At 49.7% G+C, this 24,613-nt stretch overlaps 1 protein-coding gene across 1 annotated transcript in view; it reads right to left on the reverse strand.

Moving 5' to 3' along the window:
• Positions 1-247: 247 nt before the first annotated feature.
• The window catches only part of LOC134980017 (farnesyl pyrophosphate synthase-like), a 44,165-nt gene continuing 19,799 nt past the window's right edge, over positions 248-24,613 (reverse strand). Inside the window, exons 2-10 of the mRNA XM_063946613.1 lie at positions 5,919-6,065; positions 5,696-5,836; positions 5,541-5,621; positions 5,297-5,419; positions 5,134-5,222; positions 4,309-4,381; positions 4,051-4,128; positions 3,817-3,951; positions 248-1,104 (exon numbers count right to left, since the gene is read on the reverse strand). Of these exons, the coding sequence (XP_063802683.1) occupies positions 904-1,104; positions 3,817-3,951; positions 4,051-4,128; positions 4,309-4,381; positions 5,134-5,222; positions 5,297-5,419; positions 5,541-5,621; positions 5,696-5,836; positions 5,919-6,065 (1,068 nt within the window). The 3' untranslated portion in view covers positions 248-903. The remainder of the gene's footprint in view (positions 1,105-3,816; positions 3,952-4,050; positions 4,129-4,308; positions 4,382-5,133; positions 5,223-5,296; positions 5,420-5,540; positions 5,622-5,695; positions 5,837-5,918; positions 6,066-24,613) is intronic.

Below are 24,613 nucleotides of genomic sequence, written 5' to 3' on the forward strand. Positions count from 1 at the left end.
GAGCTGGCACGTCTGAGGCAGGATGCCCAGTGGAACTGCAGACATGTATCACGGAGCTGGCACGTCTGAGGTAGGATGCCCGGTGTAACTGCAGACATGTATGACGGAGCTGGCACGTCTGAGGCAGGATGTCCGGTGTAACTGCAGACATGTATGACGGAGCTGGCACGTCTGAGGCAGGATGCCCGGTGTAACTGCAGACATGTATGACGGAGCTGGCACGTCTGAGGCAGGATGCCCGGTGTAACTGCAGACATGTATCACGGAGCTGGCACGTCTGAGGCAGGATGCCTCCAGCATGTATGTCTAACAGAATGAAACAGGAAAGTTGCTTTTTGGGCATGTGGTTTGTGCCCAGGAAGGGGGATGGTATCACCTTGACAACAACACAATTATAATTGAGTTGATGTTTAGTAGCGTTACAAACAATGAGGACAGGGGAGAGCTTTGGGGTGATAGGTCGCCCATTTGGCACCAGTGCATGTGAGTTGTGTGACCCGTTTATTGTGCAGTGTCAGTAAGAGGTATACAGCCAATGTATAATAGGGTCACAGGCATGAACGATGGTGATATATCCTGCAGCCAGTGTATGTGTAGATGGTGGACAGCCCATACACATAGCCAGATGCCCCGATGTATCTGAAGATATATCAGCCATTTGCTGTGATATGTCTGTGAATGACGGCGTTCACAGACATATCAATTGCATACACCTGCCGACCCGCCAGCGATATATCGTCCATTTGCTCGATCGGCCCATATATCGCCACAGTATGAGGAAGCAGAAAATGCTTCACTGGTACCAGATGCATCATATTATCACCAATAACTGCAAGCTGTCCTGAGAATGTGCAATCCTACAACTGGCCAGGAGGGGGAGCCCTACATACAGTCAGCACACACTTATTTCTGTCTCTTGTAAATCTTGCGTGCCAGGCCCAGGAAGGTCTCCTTGGACAGCCCATTTGCATGCTGGGAGATGAGAATCTGCAGTCTCTGGTAACTCTCTTCCTCATATTGTCTGTACACAGTGGACAGGTCAAGATCCTCGTATAGCTGCTTTACCCGCTGCACCTTGACCGCATCGTCACGGCCGTAGTTTTCCTGTGTGTCACAGCAATGCAAGGGTTAATAATGGAAATAGTGTCCATCCCAGCTGAGGCAAACTGCTAGGACGTGTAAGCAACAGCAACGGCAAAGGCAGAGCAGGAACCTTTAGGATGCATATAACCAGTGCATGCAGAACGTGTACCTGCAAGAGAAGGAGGAGCTGTCGGGCAAGGTACAAGCACATTGGAGGAGGAGCCATCGGGGAAGATGCAAGCGCAGGAGTAAGAGGAGCAGTCAGAGAAGATACAAGCGCAGGAGGAAGAGGAGCAGTCAGAGAAGATACAAGCGCAGGAGGAAGAGGAGCAGTCAGAGAAGATACAAGCGCAGGAGGAAGAGGAGCAGTCAGGGAAGATACAAGCACAGGAGGAAGAGGAGCAGTCAGGGAAGGTGCAAGCACAGGAGGAATAGGAGCAGTCAGGGAAGGTGCAAGCACAGGAGGAAGAGGAGCAGTCAGGGAAGGTGCAAGCACAGGAGGAAGAGGAGCAGTCAGGGAAGGTGCAAGCACAGGAGGAAGAGGAGCAGTCAAGGAAGATGCAAAAACAGGAGGAATAGGAGCAGTCAGAGAAGATACAAGCACAGGAGGAAGAGGAGCAGTCAGGGAAGATACAAGCACAGGAGGAAGAGGAGCAGTCAGGGAAGGTGCAAAAACAGGAGGAATAGGAGCAGTCAGGGAAGGTGCAAGCACAGAAAGTAGAGGAGCAGTCAGGGAAGGTGCATGCGCAGGAGGAAGAGGAGCAGTCAGGGAAGGTGCAAGCACAGAAAGTAGAGGAGCAGTCAGGGAAGATACAAGCACAGGAGGAAGAGGAGCAGTCAGGGAAGGTGCAAGCACAGGAGGAAGAGGAGCAGTCAGGGAAGGTGCAAGCACAGGAGGAAGAGGAGCAGTCAAGGAAGATGCAAAAACAGGAGGAATAGGAGCAGTCAGAGAAGATACAAGCACAGGAGGAAGAGGAGCAGTCAGGGAAGATACAAGCACAGGAGGAAGAGGAGCAGTCAGGGAAGGTGCAAAAACAGGAGGAATAGGAGCAGTCAGGGAAGGTGCAAGCACAGAAAGTAGAGGAGCAGTCAGGGAAGGTGCAAGCGCAGGAGGAAGAGGAGCAGTCAGGGAAGGTGCAAGCACAGAAAGTAGAGGAGCAGTCAAGGAAGATACAAGCACAGGAGGAAGAGGAGCAGTCAGGGAAGGTGCAAAAACAGGAGGAAGAGGAGCAGTCAGGGAAGGTGTAAGCACAGGAAGAAGAGGAGCAGTCAGGGAAGGTGTAAGCACAGGAAGAAGAGGAGCAGTCAGGGAAGATACAAGCACAGGAGGAAGAGGAGCAGTCAGGGAAGGTGTAAGCACAGGAGGAAGAGGAGCAGTCAGGGAAGATACAAGCGCAGGAGGAAGAGGAGCAGTCAGGGAAGGTGCAAAAACAGGAGGAATAGGAGCAGTCAGGGGAGGTGCAAGCACAGAAAGTAGAGGAGCAGTCAGGGAAGGTGCAAGCGCAGGAGGAAGAGGAGCAGTCAGGGAAGGTGCAAGCACAGAAAGTAGAGGAGCAGTCAGGGAAGGTGCAAGCGCAGGAGGAAGAGGAGCAGTCAGGGAAGGTGCAAAAACAGGAGGAAGAGGAGCAGTCAGGGAAGGTGTAAGCACAGGAAGAAGAGGAGCAGTCAGGGAAGATACAAGCACAGGAGGAAGAGGAGCAGTCAGGGAAGGTGTAAGCACAGGAGGAAGAGGAGCAGTCAGGGAAGATACAAGCGCAGGAGGAAGAGGAGCAGTCAGGGAAGGTGCAAGCACAGAAAGTAGAGGAGCAGTCAGGGAAGATACAAGCACAGGAGGAAGAGGAGCAGTCAGGGAAGGTGCAAGCACAGAAAGTAGAGGAGCAGTCAGGGAAGGTGCAAGCACAGGAGGAAGAGGAGCAGTCAGGGAAGGTGCAAAAACAGGAGGAAGAGGAACAGTCAGGGAAGGTGCAAGCACAGAAAGTAGAGGAGCAGTCAGGGAAGGTGCAAGCACAGGAGGAAGAGGAGAAGTCAGGGAAGATACAAGCGCAGGAGGAAGAGGAGCAGTCAGGGGAGGTGCAAGCACAGGAGGAAGAGGAGCAGTCAGGGAAGGTGCAAGCACAGGAGGAAGAGGAGCAGTCAGGGAAGGTGCAAGCACAGGAGGAAGAGGAGCAGTCAGGGGAGGTGCAAGCACAGGAGGAAGAGGAGCAGTCAGGGAAGGTGCAAGCACAGGAGGAAGAGGAGCAGTCAGGGAAGGTGCAAGAGCAGGAGGAGGAGCCGTCTGGAAAAGTGTGTCAGGGAAGGTGTAAGCACAGGACGAGGAGGAACTGTCAGGGAAGGTGTAAGCACAGGACGAGGAGGAACTGTCAGGGAAGGTGTAAGCACAGGACGAGGAGGAACTGTCAGGGAAGGTGTAAGCACAGGAAGAGGAGGAGCTGTCAGGGAAGGTGTAAGCACAGGAAGAGGAGGAGCTGTCAGGGAAGGTGCAATAGCAGGAGGAGGAGAAGCTGTTGGAGAAAGTGTAATAGCAAGAAAAGGAGCTGTCAGGGAGGGTGAAAGCGCAGGAGGAGGAGGGGCTGTTTGGGAAGGTGGAAGAGGAGGAGCAGTCGGGGAAGATGTAAGCGCAGGAGGAGGAACTGCTGACGGAAGGTGAAGGCGCAGAAGGAGGGGCTGACAGGGAAGGTGAAAGCACAGAAGAAGGTATGCCTGGAGGGGAAACTGCCCCACCATCTCATTTACCTCCAGGCGTCTCCTCTGCTCAGGAGTCATCCTCTTTAGTGCCTCTACCACCAGCCACCCACACTTGTTTTCCTGGATGTCTGTTCCAATCTTCCCAGTAACGCTGGGGTCTCCGTAACAGTCCAGGTAATCATTCTACAAAGAAATTGTGGGTGTGGGTCACACATGGCGCACAGAACATAACTCTACAGCGTATGTTGGACTCTCCCAATGTCCCCTCATCCCATCTCTCACCTGTATCTGGAAGAATTCCCCCATTTCCAACAGGATTGTTTTAGCATTTCTGTGATCCTCCTCCTGGTCTTTCCCAGCCTAGGAAGAGGGTACACGGACGGTTTACTTAGGAGGTATGAGAGGGACTCATTCTCATAAAGTAATGCAATTCCTTTCTCTAGGATTGTTATATGGTAGGGTATACACAGTTGGCAGCTCTTCATTCTCTTACAGGATTACAGTGAAAACAGATTATCAGCTCTGCTGCACAGAACTCACCATGAACATGGCAGTAGCGACGGGCAGGTAGAACAGACATGGAGGCGTCTTGTATTCCGCAATGGATTTATACCTGCACACAGAAGGCCAGGCATTAGTGTCATACCAAACATACATTACTGCCAATGATAATAACCCATTCAGGGGGCAACAAGCGAGCAATGCAACTGAGAGCGGGTATAAAACCTGGAGCTATTCAAAGAACGGGTAACCTCTGATTCAGCATAAAATGCGGAGCCAATGAGTTTCCCCATCACCCCATCAGGGTGTCTTTTCTCGCACACACTTCTGTGCAGTAATCCCGCTAGTTGGCACGGCTAATTGGATTCCCATCTAAGGGGTAAATTTACTAAGGTAGGAGTTTTTTTTAGAACTGGTGATGTTGCCCATAGCAACCTATCAGATTCTACTTAACATTTATGTAGTTTCTTCTAGAAGATAATAGAGAGAATCTGACTGGTTGCTATGGCAACATCACCAGTTCTAAAAGAACTCCCACCTTAGTAAATTTACCCCTAAGAGTCTATAATGAGCAAGTGATGCACACGCATACTGTAATGCAGCAGTGACTGACGGGAAGAAGGACATGTAATGCTGGAATGGACAAAACAAGGACATAAGAGGCCTCTTGTATAGCCCTTGTGGTAACAGACAGACCCCGAAGATCACTCACAGCTCTTCCAGTACCTTTATATAAAACACACAGTCCATTTCTGCCACCTGCTGCCCATGAGCTCAGCCCTGCAGTCCCTCATTGCCCCAGGTCTCACACATGAAGACACTTCAGGTGCAATGTGCCATTGGGTAGAGATACGGAGAACTCACCTGGTCTCTGTGTACCGAGCTAGATCCACCTTCCCTGGCTGAGCGGTGATTGCATCCAGGGACTGTCCTAGCCCGGCCTGGTACGAGGTCTGTGACACAGAAGAGATGGGTATAAGGAAAACACTATGTATCCAGGTGTACAGGATACTGGGACGGTCCTCACCTCCAGGAACAGCTCCAGCAGGTTCAGGTAATAGGACTGTCCGCGGCAGTGCTTCCTCAGGAGCCGATATATACATGATTCAAGAAGGAATGCGTCATTGATTGCATCTAGGCCGATGCCCTCCTGTGTCAGAGACAGTAGGCAATCATCACCTGCACCAACCAGCTCTGGCCTGTACCTCCAAATGATCTACCCTGTACCACTCAGATAACCACTGCCCAGTGCCAGGTTGGGGAAAAGTTACCTTCTTGTACCAGCAAGGATGTCCACGACGGGTTGTAGAGTTATCCATAATGTCATCGGCAATCAGCATGGCCATCTGCAGCTAAGGAAGGGAGGAAGCAGTTATATGATGGGACACAGACAGTCACATATCACAGACACCATCTGGGTCCTCACCAGCTCCACACACCAGCCCACAACCAGGGCCCTCTCTATGGTCTCCACATCCTGCTGCGCTGGCGGTAACAGCTCCCGGACAGAGGCCAAAACAGTCATTCCCTGATTACACTTTCCACCAGGAGCATTGTACTCCAGGACCTGCGGAGCACACACTCACATTGGTACGCTATCGGTAAGGGAGGGGAACACAGCTGAGGAGAGCCTCATAGATCTCTCTTACCTCTCGCAAGCGGGAGACTGCATCCCCAATCTCCGGGTGCCCCCATTCCTCCGCTGTCAGGTCCTGCACAATCCTCTCAAAAAAGCTGGAAAACTCCTGGAGATCAGAAGAGGCTGCTGAGGTCTTCACAGGGGCCATTGTCCAGGGCTGAGGAAGAAAACACCGACATGACATCTGTCAATATATAGCTATATATGGGTGTACAAGTTCTAGAAACATACATACATACATACATACATACACATATTATATATTTTGTTGCTTTATCAAGCTAGGTGGTAATAGCGAGCCACGGATTCTGTGTGGGGATGGTGGAATCAGCACGCACAAAGAACAAAAGGGGCAGTCCTGTGCCACCACCGTCACTATCCCCTACGTGTCCTGTGCCACCGCCATCACTATCCCCTATGTGTCCTGTGCCACCACCGTCACTATCACCTAAGTGTCCTGTGCCTGACAAGCTGTACGGTGCTCTCTCTGCAGTAACTGGAGCAACGTGTCCTGTGCCACCACCGTCACTATCCACTACGTGTCCTGTGCCACCACCGTCACTATCCACTACATGTCCTGTGCCACCACCATCACTATCCACTACGTGTCCTGTGCCACCGCCGTCACTATCCCCTACGTGTCCTGTGCCACCGCCGTCACTATCCCCTACGTGTCCTGTGCCACCACCGTCACTATCCACTACGTGTCCTGTGCCACCACCGTCACTATCACCTAAGTGTCCTGTGCCTGACAAGCTGTACGGTGCTCTCTCTGCAGTAACTGGAGCAACGTGTCCTGTGCCACCACCGTCACTATCCACTACGTGTCCTGTGCCACCACCGTCACTATCCACTACATGTCCTGTGCCACCACCATCACTATCCACTACGTGTCCTGTGCCACCGCCGTCACTATCCCCTACGTGTCCTGTGCCACCGCCGTCACTATCCCCTACGTGTCCTGTGCCACCACCGTCACTATCCACTACGTGTCCTGTGCCACCACCGTCACTATCCACTACGTGTCCTGTGCCACCATCACTATCCCCTACGTGTCCTGTGCCACCACCGTCACTATCCCCTACGTGTCCTGTACCACCACGTCACTATACCCCACGTGTCTCCTGTGCCTGACAGTCATTACTCACCTGAACGGTGCTCTCTCTCTGCACTGGGGAACCTCTGAAGGAAAGGAGTCTCTCTATGGTTAGAGCATTTGATTTCAGTATTATTAATACCAGTATATATTATGAATATTCATTTGCGTCACATTTTGCAGTGAATATTCATTATTAGGGCTGGTAGTCATAATGCTTAGTCATTAGCACCAACATTCACTATGCATGCAGGCAATCACATGTGCGTAAGACGCCTGTTTACCTCGGCATATAGCCAGCATCATCATCATACAACATAGGTTCAGCCAGATAATATATAGTAGCAGAAGTCAGACCTGATCGCTAGGGAGCATTTTCTCTTACGTCCTAGAGGATACTGGGGTTCTGTACTTTAGTACCATGGGGGTATAGATCGAGTCTACTGCAGCATGGCACTTTAGAACCTTTAGTGTGTGTCTGTGTGCTGGCTCCTCCCCTCTATGCCCCTACTACCGGACTCAGTTTAGAAAAATGTGCCCAAGGAGCTGGGTGCACTTCTCTGGAGCTCCAGAGATTTTTTATTTTATTTTATTGTTTTCAGTTAGTCCTGGTTGGCAACCAGTCTATCTGCTTCGTGGGACTGAGAGGGGGAACCGAACCTACTGAGGGTTAATGGTTTGTATTCCCAGCTGACAGGACACTGAGCTCCTGAGGTGCTGATCACACGCTGTTAGTATGTGTGCCCACGCCAGCAGCTAGCCACCACCCTCTAACAGATGTCGAAGATCAAGGTGCGGTGAGTGTTAACACCGGGGTCCCGGTTAGCGGGTCCCCGATGCGGTTTGGCGGCATGTCATGCGGCGGTCACGGACCACGAGCTGCAGTGCCCGCTGCGGACTAAACTGGCTCAGGGCTCATGCCTCACAGTGCTCACTGCCCCTTATGGGTTTGTCAGTGCTGTTATCTTTATGTATATATACATGTGGCCAGTATAATGAGGGATCGTGCACCATTGCAAGGGGCGGGGCTTCCTGGAGCGGGACCAGAGGCGGGAAGGCGCCAGTTCCTGCTGCGGATCATCAAGGCTGCACGGACGCTGCTCCTCCAGGGACCCACACTGTTACAGACTCTGTACTGGTACCAGGGGGACATAGAAGGCGGGAGCTCGCCAGCGGTAGTGCCGCTGCACTTCTATCAGGTCATACACATAATTCACACACTGTGCTGCTGTGTTCTGGTCTCCGCTCCTCAATGTCACTCCTGGGGCTCTCTAGGGTCTGTGTGGAGATGTTGGTCAGTGAGCTGCACTGTATTACAGTGTGTAAGATGTCTGTGGACATGGTTATGTGTGCTGTTTGTAACTCTACCCCGTCATCAGCGGGGTCCCTCATGTGTGAACAATGCTCCTTATCTCCACAGGGACACAGTTCACAGGCACCTGACTGGTTAGATCATTTTAAAAGCATGATTCAGAATGTAAATTCACAATTAGCTGCAGCTAAAAAGGAGAGACAGGTGTTAAAACAGTCTATTGATTGTGTGGCAAAAGCAGCAGATACCAGAAAGGCTTCTCAGCCCCCTCTTTTGGTTTCACATAAGCGCTCACTGCCACAGGTGCTCCAGTCTGATTCTGATCAGCCTGATGTGGATGATGATGATATGGATGAGAACAGCTCTTTGTCCCCTGGGGCGGAGGCCCTCATTTCTGCTGTAAGAGAGGTTCTTCACATACCGGATCAGGAGGCAGAACCAGATGAGGAGTTGTACTTTAATGTTAGACCAAAGACCTCAGCAACTTTTCCTGCGTCTAAAGAATTAAACTCCCTGGCCAGGGAGGCATGGTTAAACTGAGCTGAGGACAGGAAGGTCTGGGGGGAAAAAAACAGTCAGTCGATATGTCTGTGTCCAGACTGTCTAAGAAATTGGTACTGCCGGTGCCAGGGGCTATATCCCTAAAAGAGCCGGCTGACCATAAAATTGAGACCACGCTCAAGGCAATATATACGGCAGTGGGCATATCACAGTGCCCCACAATTGTTTGTGGGTGGGTTTCCAGGGCGGTAGTCAAGTATCTGATAATGTTATTGATGATTTAAACTCTCTGCCCCGGGATGAGGTCATTACGCTGCTGCAACACATACAGGATGCTGCAAATTTTATGAGCGAGGCTATAAAAGAGTTGTGTAAGATAAATGGCCGCACTACTGCTATGGCTGTTTCGGCATGCAGAGCTTTATGGTTACGTCAATGGTCAGCAGACGCTGATTCCAAAAAGGGTGTAGAAAATCTTCCCTTTACAGGTGATGCCTTGTTTGGAGACAAATTAAATAAATGGATCTCCCAGGCAACTGTGGGCAAGTCTACCTATCTGCTGTCGGCTGCACCACCTGCTAGAAGTTCTTACTCAGGACCCTCTATGCGGTCCTTTCCTGTGGCAAGGTTCAGAGGCAGGGGCCGAGGGGTCTCCACCCTTCTTCCCATTGGATTTTGTGGTAAGTCCCATAAACCTACAACTTCTGTCTCCCTGGACCAGACCACAGGATCCCCTGCCTAAGCCTTCCGCGTGACGGTTGGTCCCCACAGCAAGGCGACTTTCTGGTAGGTGCTCGCCTTCAACACTGCCCACGGAATCCTTGGGTGAGGGACCTCATTTCCCAGGAATACCGGCTGGAATTTCAAGCACTTCCTCCTCCCAGATTTTTCATATCGAGCTTGCCAGTTTTGGCCGATGCAAAAGTTACCTTGCAAGAGGCTATTCAAAAACTTTTGCGGACGGGGTGGTGGTTCCAGTTCCTCCTCCATTAAGCAACAGGGGTTTTTACTCGTCTTTTTGTCGTTCCAAAACCAGACGGTTCGGTGCAACCCATCTTGAACCTGAAGTCTCTAAACCTGTATTTGCAAGTGTTCAAATTCAAGATGGAATCTCTGCAGGCAATGGTGTCCAGTCTGAAGGAGGGGGAATTCCTGGTATCTCTAGATGTCAAGGATGCTTACCTACACATTCCCATGTGGCCCCTCATCAGGCTTACTTCAGGTTCGCCATCCTGCATGACCATTTCCAGTTTCAGGCCTTGCCCTTTGGCCTGTCCACAGCTCTGAGGGTTTTCACCAAAGTCATGGTGGAGATGATGCTGCAACTGCGCATGATGGTAGTCAACATTGTCCTGTACTTGGACGATTTCCTGATAAAGGCTATGTCCAGGGAGCGTCTATTGCACAGCATCGATCTGACGACTCGCCTACTTATGGATGCTGCTGCAACTGCGCATGATGGTAGTCAACATTGTCCTGTACTTGGACGATTTCCTGATAAAGTCTATGTCCAGGGAGCGTCTATTGCACAGCATCGATCTGACGACTCGCCTACTTATGGATCATGGGTGGATCCTACATTTTCAAAAATCTCATCTGGAACCAACCCAACGTCTTCAGTTCCTGGAAATGAAACTGGATACAGTGTCTCAAAAGGTGTTTGTTACAGGTGGGCTAAGTTCGAGAAGACCCAAATGGGTGGATTCCTAGAAAAGTACTTCAACAAACAACTTGAATATATAAATACAGTGTATGAATTAATTGTACACTTAGCTAAGGTTATTGATCAATTCAGCAGATGTTCAATACAGCAATCACATCAGCAAACTCAGGAGCCTCGCCCTCTGCATCTAGAGGCTGAGTTATATTCAGATCATCCTGGCACTTCTGCAGTCAATGTTCATCCAGGCTGTCTAAGCTACTGGTCCACCCGAAGCTCACATACTTATAGGGCTACTGACCAGACTCAGATGTGACAATACCATAAAAGGGCCTAAACCTAAAGGTCACATACTGATAGGTCATGTAGCAACAGGATATATGATTTACAAAAGAATGTACAGTGATGTATGCAAAGTCCTGTTATTCACACTCATATAGTGAACAGAATGAAGTTAAAAACAGTATTGTGTATAGTCAGTATACAATCTGACATGTAATATCTTCAGTATGTTTATTCATTCTGTTCTTTGTATTAAGTGCTAAAACTACCTGAAAGCATGTGTGACAGGACGGTCCCGTACGAAAGCACTCACCGCTTTCGTGTCCCGTCTCCTGTGCACAGAATGGAGGGTTAGGTCACACGGGACCTGAACACATAGGGGATTCCCGCTTACCGTCAGTAACCGCCTGTTACTGACTCCACCCACTGCACTGTGGGCGGGTTTATGCTACCACCACCAAACTCCTAACCTGCCGTGGCGTTTGGAACCACGGTTCTGCTCTGTATGTGCGACACACTGCCTTACCACACCTCTGTGGTGTTGACGAATCCCCACTAGCCACTTGCTAGGCCTCTACCGGTAGCTGGCGGAAGGCGGAACTTGGAGACGTTAGGTTCTTCCCTGGACAGCCGGAGGACGGGGCTATGTTTGGCATAACCCTGTAGATCACAAGATGATGCGGTCTTCTTGAGGCAAATGGTATTTCTCTTACGTCCTAGAGGATGCTGGGGACTCCAAAAGGACCATGGGGTATAGACGGGATCCGCAGGAGCTTGGGCACACTAAAAAGACTTAAGACTGGGTGTGAACTGGCTCCTCCCTCTATGTTCCTCCTCCAGACCTCAGTTATACTTTGTGCCCAGGAGTGACTGGATGCACACTAGGGAGCTCTACAGAGTTTCTCTAGAAAAGACTTTTGTTAGGTTTTTTATTTTCAGGGAGACCTGCTGGCTACAGGCTCCCTGCAGCGTGGGAGTGAGGGGAGAGAAGCAGGACCTACTTCTGTGAGTTTCAAGGCTCTGCTTCTCGGCTACTGGACACCATTAGCTCCAGAGGGTTCGATCACTTGGTGCGCCTAGCTGCTTGTTCCCGGAGCCACGCCGTCACCCCCTCACAGAAGCCAGAAGAAAGAAGTCGGGTGAGTATGAGAAGATCAGAAGACTTCAGGACGGCAGAAGACTTCAGTAACGGAAGGTACAGCACAGCGGTAACACTGTGCTCCATGCTCCCACACACATCACCAACGGTATTCACTGGGTGCAGGGCGCTGGGAGGGGCACCCTGGGCAGCATGTTACTGGAGCTTGTTTGGGGCGGCAGAAAGATTATGGGTGCCTCGGCACCGTGTACAGACCCCCGCCGGCATTTTTACACAGTTTTGAATTTAGCGGGCCGAAGCGCTCCGGGAAGGGGGCGGACTTCGTCCCGCAGCTCACGGGCGCCATTTTTCCTGCTACACGCGGCTGAGGGATAGACGCTGGCGGGACCTCCACGCTTCTCCAAGTAACGGGGGGGGGGCATTTTCATAGGGGGGGCCACAGTGTGGTGCTTAATAGTGGCATAAGGCAGTGCTGGGTACATATATCGTTTTTTGCGATATATGGGCGCTGGGGTGTGAGCTGGCATACTCCCTCTGTGTCCTCTATCTGGGCTTTATTGTAGGCCTGTCACCTAGCAGGGACGTTCTGTGTGTTGTGGTGTGTCGGTACTACGTGTCGGCATGTCTGAGGCTGAAGGTTATTCACCGGAGGAGGTTATTGGGGGAGCAGATGCGGGGCTAGAGTTGGGACTGACGATGCAGCCGACACCTGATTTGCTAGCATTGCTCAGTACGATAAACTCGAATGTAGCTTCCTTATCAAAGAGGTTAGATAAGTCTGAGGCACAGACACAGGTGTGGAAAAAGTCCATGGAAGAGGCTTTGTCTCAGGTACAGACCCCATCCGGGTCGCAAAAGAGGCCATTTACTCAAGTGGTAGATACTGATACCGACACGGACTCTGATTCCGACGTCGATTTCACTGAGGCAGCGTTACATCCACGTTTAGTTAAGAGTATTCAGTACATGATTGTGGCTATAAAAGATGGTTTACACATTTCTGATGAACCTGTGGTTCAGGAAACTAGGATTTGCTTGTTCAAGGGAAAAAACCTGAGGTAAAATTTCCCCCCTCTCATGAAATGAATACTCTTTGTGAAAAGGCTTGGGAGTCGCCGGATAAGAAATGGCAGATTCCCAAGAGAATTTACATGGCGTATCCTTTCCCCTCTGAGGACAGGGAAAAATGGGAGGCATCTCCAAATGTTGACAAAGCTTTATCTCGTTTGTCTAAGAAAGTGGCACTTCCGTCTCCTGACACGGCAGCTCTCAAAGATCCGGCGGACCGCAAGCTGGAGACATCTCTGAAGTCCATTTTCGCTAATTCGGGTGCATTGCTCAAACCCGCTGTGACGTCGATATAGGCGAGTAGTGCTATTGCTAAATGGGCTGAGAATTTAGCTAATGATATGGATACTCTTGATAAAGATAATGTCCTTCTAACTCTTGGTTATATTAAGGACGCGGCAGATTACATAAAAGATGCGGCGAGGGACGTCTGTCTCTTGGGTTCAAGAACCAATGCCATGTCGATATCAGCCAGGAGGGCGCTGTGGATCCATCAATGGAACGCTGATGCTGACTCCAAGAGGGCTATGGAAGCGCTACCCTTCAAAGGTACTGTCTTGTTTGGGGACGGCTTGGCTGACCTGGTCTCGACCGCGACTGCGGGTAAGTCCTCTTTTCTTCCTTATTTGCCCACACAATAGAAAAAGGCACCACATCAGCACATGCAGTCCTTTCGTCACAATAAATACAGGCGTGGAAAAGGCTCGTCCTTCCTCGCTTCAAAAGGTAGAGGAAGGGGAAGGAAACCTTATGCAGGTTCGGGCGCCCAGGACCAAAAGTCCTCCCCTGCTGCTACCAAGTCCACCGCATGACGCTGGGGCTTCCCTTGGGGAGTCCAAACCGGTGGGGGGCCGTCTACGAATTTTCAGTCAGGTCTGGATTCAATCAGGCCTGGATCCCTGGGTACTAGAGATCGTGTCTCAGGGATACAAACTGGAGTTTCAGGAGATGCCCCCTCACCGGTTCTTCATTTCGGCATTACCAGTAGCTCTTCCGGATAGGGAGGTAGTGCTAGCAGCGATTCAAAAACTGTGTCCACAGAGGGTCATTATTCCCGCTCCCTCGTCTCAGCGGGGGGAGGGGTTCTACTCGAGCCCCTTTGTTGTGCCGAAACCGGACGGTTCGGTCAGACCAATTCTAAATCTGAAATCCCTCAATCCATACATGAAAGTTTTCAAGTTCAAGATGGAATCCCTTCGAGCTGTGATCTCCAGCCTAGAAGGGGGGGATTTTATGGCGTCAGTCAACATAAAGGATGCCTACTTACATGTCCCGATATATCCTCCGCATCAGGCTTTCCTCAGGTTTGCGATACAGGATTCTCATTACCAATTTCAGACGTTGCCGTTTGGGCTTTCCACGGCTCCGAGGATTTTCACCAAGGTCATGGCGGAAATGATGGTTCTTCTTCGCAAACAAGGGGTTTCAATTATCCCGTACTTGGACGATCTCCTGATAAAGGCGAGGTCCAAGGAACGATTGCTGAAAAGTGTAGAGTTGTCTCTATCGGTTCTGCGACAACACGGATGGGTCCTCAATTTGCCGAAATCCCAGTTGATTCCGACCACTCGGCTTACTTTTCTGGGCATGATTCTGGACACGGAGTTACAGAAGGTATTCCTTCCAGAAGAAAAGGCTCTGGAATTGCAGACGATGGTCAGAGAACTTCTGAAGCCGTCAAGTGTGTCGATCCATCACTGTACCTGGGTTCTGGGGAAGATGGTTGCGGCGTACGAAGCCATTCCATACGGCAGATTTCACGCTCGCGTGTTTCAGTGGGATTTGCTGAGCAAATGGTCCGGGTCTCATCTACACATTCACCGGAAGATAAGTCTATCTCCCAGAGCCAGAATTTCTCTCCTGTGGTGACTACAAACTCATCACCTCCTGGGGGGACGCCGATTCGGTATCCAGGAGTGGGTACTTCTGACAACAGATGCAAGTCTCCGGGGCTGGGGCGCAGTCACCCAAGGAAGAAATTTCCAGGGAAAATGGTCTCTCCAGGAAGCCTGTCTCCACATAAATGTTCTAGAGTTAAGAGCCATTTACAACGGCCTGCTCCAAGCAAGAAGTCTTCTTCAGAGTCGACCGGTCCTGGTACAGTCAGACAACATCACAGCGGTGGCCCATATAAACCGGCAAGGCGGAACGAGGAGCAGAGCGGCAATGGCGGAGGCCACAAAGATACTTCGCTGGGCGGAACAACACGTCAGCGCACTGTCAGCAGTTTTCCTACCGGGGGTGGACAACTGGGAAGCGGATTTCCTCAGCAGACACGACCTTCATCCGGGAGAGTGGGCTCTGCACCAAGAGGTTTTTGCAGAAGTGACAAGACGCTGGGGAATTCCGTTGATAGACATGATGGCGTCTCGGCTCAACAAGAAGCTCCCGAGGTATTGTTCCAGGACGAGGGACCCACAAGCCACGGCGGTGGACGCCCTGGTGTCTCCGTGGGGTTTCCAGTCAGTGTATGTGTTCCCTCCTCTTCCTCTCATTCCAAAGGTGCTGAGGATCATTCGTCGAGCAAGGGTTCAGGCGATTCTCGTCGTTCCAGACTGGCCAAGAAGGGCCTGGTACCCGGATCTTCAGGACTTACTGGTGGAAGATCCTTGGCCGCTTCCTCTAAGAGAGGATCTGTTGTTACAGGGTCCATGCATGTTTCCAGACTTACCGCGGCTGCGTTTGACGGCATGGAGGTTGAGCGCCAGATCTTAGCTCGTAAGTGTATTCCCAGGGAGGTCATTCCAACTCTCATTAAGGCCAGGAAAGAGGTTACGGCGAAACACTATCACCGTATCTGGAGGAAATATGTTTCCTGGTGTGAGGTTAAAAAGTCTCCTGCGGAGGATTTTCACTTGGGTCGTTTTCTCCACTTTTTACAGGCGGGTGTAGATGCAGGCCTGAAATTGGGTTCCATCAAAGTGCAAATTTCGGCTTTGTCTATTTTCTTTCAAAAAGAGTTAGCTGCTCTCCCAGAGGTTCAGACTTTTGTGAAGGGTGTAATGCGTATCAATCCACCGTTTGTACCGCCTGTAGCGCCATGGGACCTTGATGTCGTCTTGCGGTTCCTCATGTCTTCCTGGTTTGAATCTTTGCGGACGGTTGAATTAAAATTTCTCACTTGGAAGGTAGTTATGCTTTTGGCGCTGGCATCTGCCAGGCGAGTATCGGAATTGGCAGCTTTATCTCATAAGAGTCCGTACTTGATTTTTCATGCAGATAGGGCGGAATTGAGGACTTGTCAACAATTTCTACCAAAGGTGGTTTCGTCATTTCACATTAACCAACCTATTGTGTTTCCGGTAGCTACGGAAGAAGTGGCGATTCCAAAATCTCTGGATGATGTAAGAGCGTTAAAAGTTTACGTTTCTAGGACAGCTGTTACTAGTAAAACTGAAGCGTTGTTTGTTTTGTATGCGGCCAACAAGGTTGGTCATCCTGCGTCAAAACAGACTATTGCACGCTGGATTTGTAGTACGATCCAGCAAGCTCATTCTTCGGTGGGATTGCCGATGCCGAAGTCGGTTAAAGCCCATTCTACCAGAAAGGTGGGCTCATGTTGGGCGGCTGCCCGAGGTGTTTCGGCACTACAGCTTTGCCGAGCGGCTACTTGGTCGGGTTCGAACACTTTTGCTAAATTCTATAAGTTCGATACCCTGGCCGATGAGGACCTGGCGTTTGCTCAGTCGGTGCTGCAGAGTCGTTCGCACTCTCCCGCCCGTTCTGGAGCTTTGGTATAATCCCCATGGTCCTTTTGGAGTCCCCAGCATCCTCTAGGACGTAAGAGAAAATAGGGTTTTGGTACTCACTGTTAAATCCTTTTCTACTAGTCCGTAGAAATATAATGCCAGTAATAGTCCCAGTGCGGACTATTACTGGCATTATATAGTTTCTTACTGGTTAAGTTAGTTTATACACGACTTGTGTATTGGTTTGTTGCAGCTGGTTGCTGGAGTTTTATGCATACTGTTATCTGGTTTGGCATTATTCCGGTTGTACGGTATGTTTATGGTGTGGGCTGGTAATTTGGTAGCCCTTAGTTATGACAAAAATCTTTCCTTGTAATGTCCGTCTCTCCTGGGCACAGTTCCTTTAACTGAGGTCTGGAGGAGGGGCATAGAGGGAGGAGCCAGTTCACACCCAGTCTTAAGTCTTTTTAGTGTGCCCAAGCTCCTGCGGATCCCGTCTATACCCCATGATCCTTTTGGAGTCCCCAGCATCCTCTACGGACTAGGAGAAAAGGATTTAACAGTGAGTACCAAAATCCTATTTTATTTGCAATAGTTCTAAAGATAACTCTTCCCTATTGCTAGGGGAAACAGCATACAGCAAGATGTTCCAGCAGAATAAAGATGGTACAATTCACTACACTGGAGGCACGCAGGCCTCCTTTTTCTGTCAAATTTCCACACAGTACAACAGGGGGTCATGTCCTCCCTGAGCCCTTTCTATCCAATCAGGATATTTTACAAAATACCAATAAATAAATTACATTTCAATAGGAGATAAGTGCAATAAAACAATGGCCCTCATTCCGAGTTGTTCGCTCGCAAGTGAATTTTAGCAGATTTGCTCATGCTAAGCCGCCACCTACTGGGAGTGAATCTTAGCATCTTAAAATGTATTCGCAATATTGCGATTACACACCTCGTAGCAGTTTCTGAGTAGCTTCAGACTTACTCGGCATCTGCGATCAGTTCAGTGCTTGTCGTTCCTGGTTTGACGTCACAAACGCTCCCAGCGTTCGCCCAGACACTCCCCCGTTTCTCCAGCCACTCCTGCGTTTTTTCCGGAAACGGTAGCGTTTTTTCCCACACGCCTATAAAACGGCCTGTTTCCGCCCAGTAACACCCATTTCCTGTCAATCACATTACGATCGCCAGACCGATGAAAAAGCCGTGAGTAAAATTCCTAAGTGCATAGCAAATTTACTTGGCGTAGTCGCAGTGCGGACATTGCGCATGCGCATTAAGCGGAAAATCGCTGCGATGCGAAGATTTTTACCGAGCGAACAACTCGGAATGAGGGCCAATGTCCTCCTTCCTGTGACACAGACAACGTTTGGTATCAGATTAACATTCACTATTGATAAATTTATCACATAGCTTCAAAATACAAATGTTTCTGTCTCAGTCACATCTCCAGGCAATCCCAGTGTTTGAGATTACAACAGGAAACACAACAAACAGTCTTCCTTCCTGCATCTGCCATTCAGGGTTCGTATATCAATTAAATCAGCTACATGAAACAAACAGGTTCCAAGCCCATAGACTTTATCTATGGGATAAGGAGATATCCCGTGATTAGCATATTTCTCTAAAGACCTTACACATCAAAAGGTATTGTCATTCACACCTCTCTGCTAGGACAGGGCCATTAGCATGCCACTTCCTACTGACAGGAGATGATTATTCAGACATTGATAAGAGTAAGTGCATTTTCCCCTTTAAAATACAGGTGACCATATCTTGAATATAAAATAAATACAGTTAAACATGTATTCCTGCAATTGTGCACAGAGCACTACATATGACATGTTAAAACACATCATTAAACAAACTTTTAAACAGTCCGCGCCCAGCGCCGTAAGTACATTTAACAGTGACGCCAAGCACCTATTGTCCGCAACATGGCGCCGGGCACGAGGTTTAACCCCTTCAGTGCCGCAGACGCCATTACACGTGTGGCTGGCTAGTCTCTCCGGCCACAGCATGAGTTTAATATAATAGTGAAAAGTGAAACTTATATTTCTGTATGACTCCTGACACACCACCCTCTGCTCTCAGGTGGTTTTGTAGCATATACCTTACAAGTTATAGCCTGTATCAGTTATCATCATAACATTTTCTAAACTAGAACAAAATTTATCTATTAACTATATACCACATTTATTCATCAAATATATTGTTAAAAACATAAGCAAAGCATCCTTTTAGATGTAGGATTCCTATGAGCAACCATCAATTTGTTGTATTAAACCAGGATATCATGTTATGGATCATTGTGAGATTTCCTTTACTCCACCTTTAACTTCGGTACTCGCTTGATATGGGCCGTCATAGGGTAACTAATGTCTGTAAAGTCTAGCTCAATAAAGTATTTGAATATTGTTGATTGTATGTGTGACCGGACGGTCCCGTACAACAGCCCTCACCGCTTCGCGTCCCGTCCCCAGTCACAGAATGGAATTTTAGGTCACACCGGACCTGGCCACATAGGGGATTCCCGCTTGCCATCAGTAACCGCCTGTCACTGACTCCACCCACTGTGCAGTGGGCGGGTTCTACACTGCCACCACCAAACTCCTTACCTGCCGTGGCATCTGGAACCATGGTTCTGCTTTGTATGCGTCAACACGCCATCTTACCACACCTTTGTGGTGTTGACGAATCCCCACTAGTCCCTTGACTAGGCCTCTGCCGGTAGCTGGACAGTTACACCCTGGACAGTCAGAAAATGGAGCTAGGTTTCGCCTAGCCCTGCATGTCACACGATGAAGCCGTCGTCTTAAGGCAGATGTTTATGTTCTGTGTCATAAGTATCTCCTTTATTGTTTTAATCATCATTATAAGGTGTAAAGTGGAGGTGGGAGGCACCGATCGTGGTGCCTCCCGTTGTGAATGGGGAAAGGTATAGGAACGGGGGCGGGCGCAGGTGGGACCAAGTAATGGGCAGGAAAAGCCCATTGAAATTACATGGGAAAGAGGCACCATTATGAAAGCATGCCCCTGTGAGTGAGGCCATCGTGATAGGCCAGCGGATCTGTCACTGGATCCGCTGTCAATCACTGTGTGGGCGTCGTGGCGGCGGAGGTGCAGGCTGGGCGGCGGGATGCAGTGGAGGCAGCGGCGGGACGCGGCAGTCTGGGCCATTGTGCAGAGTTTGGCAGCAGAGCGGTACCCATTTTAAAAATGGCACCTCAGCATTATTTTTGAAATTCAAGATGGCCACCACGAGCCAATCACAGCTTGCCGCATCATCACTCCGCCCCCTCCCGCTGACTTATATTAGTCAGCGCAAGGCAGCGGCTGTCAGTCCGACGGCAGAGGAGAAGCAGAGCAGAGCTCCTAAAGAGAGAAGACGCCGTGGAAGTCCTGGATGGGCGGCGGCTATGCAAAAGAGCTTAGCAGCCGCCGCCCACCAGGTGAAGATGCGGGAAGGCCGTGGCCATGCAAAAGAGCTTAAAGGCTGCCGCCTCTCAGGTGAAGACGCCGGAAGCCCTGGGGAGGTGGCGGCCACACAAAAGAGCTTAAAGGCCACCGCCCCCGGGTGAAGACCCTGTGTAATAAAACTTTTTTAAAGACCGTGTTGTATTTTCTTTACAGGTGGACTACAGGTGCCAGCGGGCCCTTTATGTCCAGGCATGCTGGCACTTGTGGTTCTCCAAGTTCCAGCATGCTGGGGCAGGCTTGCTGGCACCTGTATGCCACCTGTAAAAAACAATATTAGCATATAATGAACACTGCACCCACCGCCACCAGGGGTGCGGGGCATAGCACTGGGCTGTAAGCCCAGTGCTGGTTGATGCCTGGGAGGGGGAACCCCATTTTAATTTTTTTGTTTTGGAGGCCCCACTTTATGAGGAATTCCAGCCCTGGGCTGACTGGCTTGGGGGGCACATTAATGGCATGGCAGGGGGACCCCACACTGAGTGTCTCCCCTGCTATGGCATTACCCCCCCCTGGCTGGTTCTGCCTGGTGCTGGTTTTAGTGGTGTGTGGGGGGACTACACTTTTTTTTCCCCTCAACAGGGGGGGGGGGGGGGGTGTTTAGCTGCCAGTGCCTCCCCAGCCAGTGAGCTCACCGCACGTCACTGGTGCACATTTCAAAGTTCATGTGCCCCTTTTCAGTGCCAGGAAAGATAGTCCACATTTCCATATGCTGGCAAACTTGACAGTTCTCTGTAATATCAACCATGGTCTGGATACAGGCAATCCCTCTGATTTGAGCTTGCTGGAATGAAGCTTCAACTCTTTCATTGCTTGACACCAGACGCTTTGTGGCTCACCAGGAACTGCCTCATGTTGAGGAGGGAGAGGATGTCCATCCAGGACTGTTGCAGGCTGGTTCACAGCCTGCTAAGAGACTATTCCATCATGGACAGACCTGAGGAAGAAGAGGACTAAACCCAGTGTCGGAATGGGCATGAAGGGCCCACCGGGAGAATGCCGTTATAGGGGCCCATACTTAGGGGTGTGACCAGCCTACAAAGGGGGTGTGGCCAGCCTCCACAGAGGCTTGAAATACACAATAGTTTAGTGCAGTGTATTGCAACATATCTACCATGTATAATACAAGTGCACAGTCTGGAACCTGGAACCTAGAGGAAGGAGTGAGCCCTCAGACAGTGGGGCCTACCGGTGGTTTCCCTGGTACCCCTGTGGGCCAGTCCGACCCTGACTAAACCCCCCTTCTTCTGCCCCTCTCCCCTTGTTTGAACTGCTTAATAAGACTTGGGTCACAATGTCTGTTGTTTTATTGATGTCTTTCTATTTATTGACCCTCCTCTTATATGTGTCTGTCTTTCAGTAGAGTTTTGGGCTTGTGATTCCCCCTCCCTCACCCTCCTACCCTCCACACCCATAGCCTTATTACCTGTTGTATATGTTTACATGCATAGTGCATGACATGATTTATAGTGTAGGCTGGCCTGTGCTGTAGTTCTTGAAATGTACTATACCGTCTGCATCTGTATTGTGTTTTAGCTGTGCTGTCACATGGTACTTATGTGTGTAATGTTTATGTATGTTTTGTGCTTCTTTATATCAATAAAGAAAAACTCAGTACTTGAATGCAGCATCCTAGCACCATCAGTGCTGTCTCTGTGACGACTTGCACACCATACTTTACACTCAGTTCTTGTGTCTGTACACCATTCAAGACATAGGCATGTATGTCAGCAGGTTCCATGTCAGCAACCATCTACATAGACTTGACAATTGTCCAGTTTTCAAAGCAAAGATTTACTGAGTCTCTTGTCTTTGCAATGGCTCCTGTCTGACAGTCTGTAAAGTTGCTGCAGTGCTGTATCAGAGGTGCACACTTGGGGGTATATTTACTAACATTCGTAATTTTCGGAAAAAGGTCAAAGTTCAATCACGAATGACATCGACAGTGTAAAATTGCAACTTTTTGAATTTATTACGACTAATTTACTAAGCTGCCGTATTTTGCCTTTTCGGGTTTTCCGATGTCGATGTCATTCGTTTTTTTTTTTCTGTTTTTTATGGCAGTGATTAGCAAAACACTGCCGACTTTTTCAAAATGAATCTCGGCCGGATCTGTGTGATCCGTGCTGGGGTTCTTTTTTTTTTTTTTTTTTTTAAATAAACACTGTAAAACTTTAAAAAAAATTGCGTGGGGTCCCCCCTCCTAAGCATAACCAGCCTCGGGCTCTTTGAGCCGATCCTGGTTGCAGAAATATGGGGAAAAAATTGACAGGGGTTCCCCCATATTTAAGCAACCAGCATCGGGCTCTGCGCCTGGTCCTGGTTCCAAAAATACGGGGGACAAAAAGAGTAGGGGTCCCCCGTATTTTTAAAACCAGCACCGGGCTCCACTAGCTGGACAGATAATGCCACAGCCGGGGGTCACTTTTATATAGTGCTCTGCGGCCGTGGCATCAAATATCCAACTAGTCACCCCTGGCCGAGGTACCCTGGGGGAGTGGGGACCCCTTCAATCAAGGGGTCCCCCCCCCCAGCCACCCAAGGGCCAGGGGTGAAGCCCGAGGCTGTCCCCCCCATCCAATTGGCTGCGGATGGGGGGCTGATAGCCTTTTGTGAAAATGAAAAGATATTGTTTTTAGTAGCAGTACTACAAGGCCCAGCAAGCCTCCCCCGCATGCTGGTACTTGGAGAACCACAAGTACCAGCATGCGGCGGAAAAACGGGCCCGCTGGTACCTGTAGTACTACTACTAAAAAAATACCCCCAAAAAAATAAGATTTTACTTACCGATAAATCTATTTCTCGGAGTCCGTAGTGGATGCTGGGGTTCCTGAAAGGACCATGGGGAATAGCGGCTCCGCAGGAGACAGGGCACAAAAAGTAAAGCTTTTCCAGATCAGGTGGTGTGCACTGGCTCCTCCCCCTATGACCCTCCTCCAGACTCCAGTTAGGTACTGTGCCCGGACGAGCGTACACAATAAGGGAGGATTTTGAATCCCGGGTAAGACTCATACCAGCCACACCAATCACACCGTACAACCTGTGATCTAAACCCAGTTAACAGTATGATAACAGCGGAGCCTCTGAAAGATGGCTTCCTTCAACAATAACCCGAATTAGTTAACAATAACTATGTACAATTTATGCAGATAATCCGCACTTGGGATGGGCGCCCAGCATCCACTACGGACTCCGAGAAATAGATTTATCGGTAAGTAAAATCTTATTTTCTCTATCGTCCTAGTGGATGCTGGGGTTCCTGAAAGGACCATGGGGATTATACCAAAGCTCCCAAACGGGCGGGAGAGTGCGGATGACTCTGCAGCACCGAATGAGAGAACTCCAGGTCCTCCTTAGCCAGAGTATCAAATTTGTAAAATTTTACAAACGTGTTCTCCCCTGACCACGTAGCTGCTCGGCAAAGTTGTAATGCCGAGACCCCTCGGGCAGCCGCCCAAGATGAGCCCACCTTCCTTGTGGAGTGGGCCTTTACAGATTTAGGCTGTGGCAGGCCTGCCACAGAATGTGCAAGTTGGATTGTGCTACAGATCCAACGAGCAATCGTCTGCTTAGACGCAGGAGCACCCATCTTGTTGGGTGCATACAATATAAACAACGAGTCAGATTTTCTGACTCCAGCTGTCCTTGCAATATATATTTTTAATGCTCTGACAACGTCCAGTAACTTGGAGTCCTCCAAGTCACTTGTAGCCGCAGGCACTACAATAGGCTGGTTCAGATGAAATGCTGACATCACCTTAGGGAGAAAATGCGGACGAGTCCGCAGTTCTGCCCTGTCCGAATGGAAAATCAGATATGGGCTTTTGTAAGATAAAGCTGCCAATTCTGATACTCTCCTGGCAGAAGCCAGGGCTAGAAGCATGGTCACTTTCCAAGTGAGATATTTCAAATCCACCTTTTTTAGTGGTTCAAACCAATGAGATTTTAGAAAGTCCAAAACCACATTGAGATCCCACGGTGCCACTGGAGGCACCACAGGAGGCTGTATATGCAGCACTCCCTTAACAAAGGTCTGGACTTCAGGGACTGAAGCCAATTCTTTTTGAAAGAAAATCGACAGGGCCGAAATTTGAACCTTAATAGATCCCAATTTGAGACCCATAGACAATCCTGATTGCAGGAAATGTAGGAATCGACCCAGTTGAAATTCCTCCGTCGGAGCACTCCGATCTTCGCACCACGCAACATATTTTCGCCAAATTCGGTGATAATGTTGCACGGTTACTGCCTTCCTTGCTTTAATCAAAGTAGGAATGACTTCTTCCGGCATGCCTTTTTCCTTTAGGATCCGGCGTTCAACCGCCATGCCGTCAAACGCAGCCGCGGTAAGTCTTGAAACAGACAGGGACCCTGCTGAAGCAAGTCCCTCCTTAGAGGTAGAGGCCACGGATCTTCCGTGATCATCTCTTGAAGTTCCGGGTACCAAGTCCTTCTTGGCCAATCCGGAACCACTAGTATCGTTCTTACGCCTCTTTGCCGTATAATTCTCAATACTTT

Source organism: Pseudophryne corroboree, chromosome 12, assembly GCF_028390025.1.
Source record: "Pseudophryne corroboree isolate aPseCor3 chromosome 12, aPseCor3.hap2, whole genome shotgun sequence".
Classification (NCBI taxonomy): Eukaryota; Metazoa; Chordata; class Amphibia; order Anura; family Myobatrachidae; genus Pseudophryne; species Pseudophryne corroboree.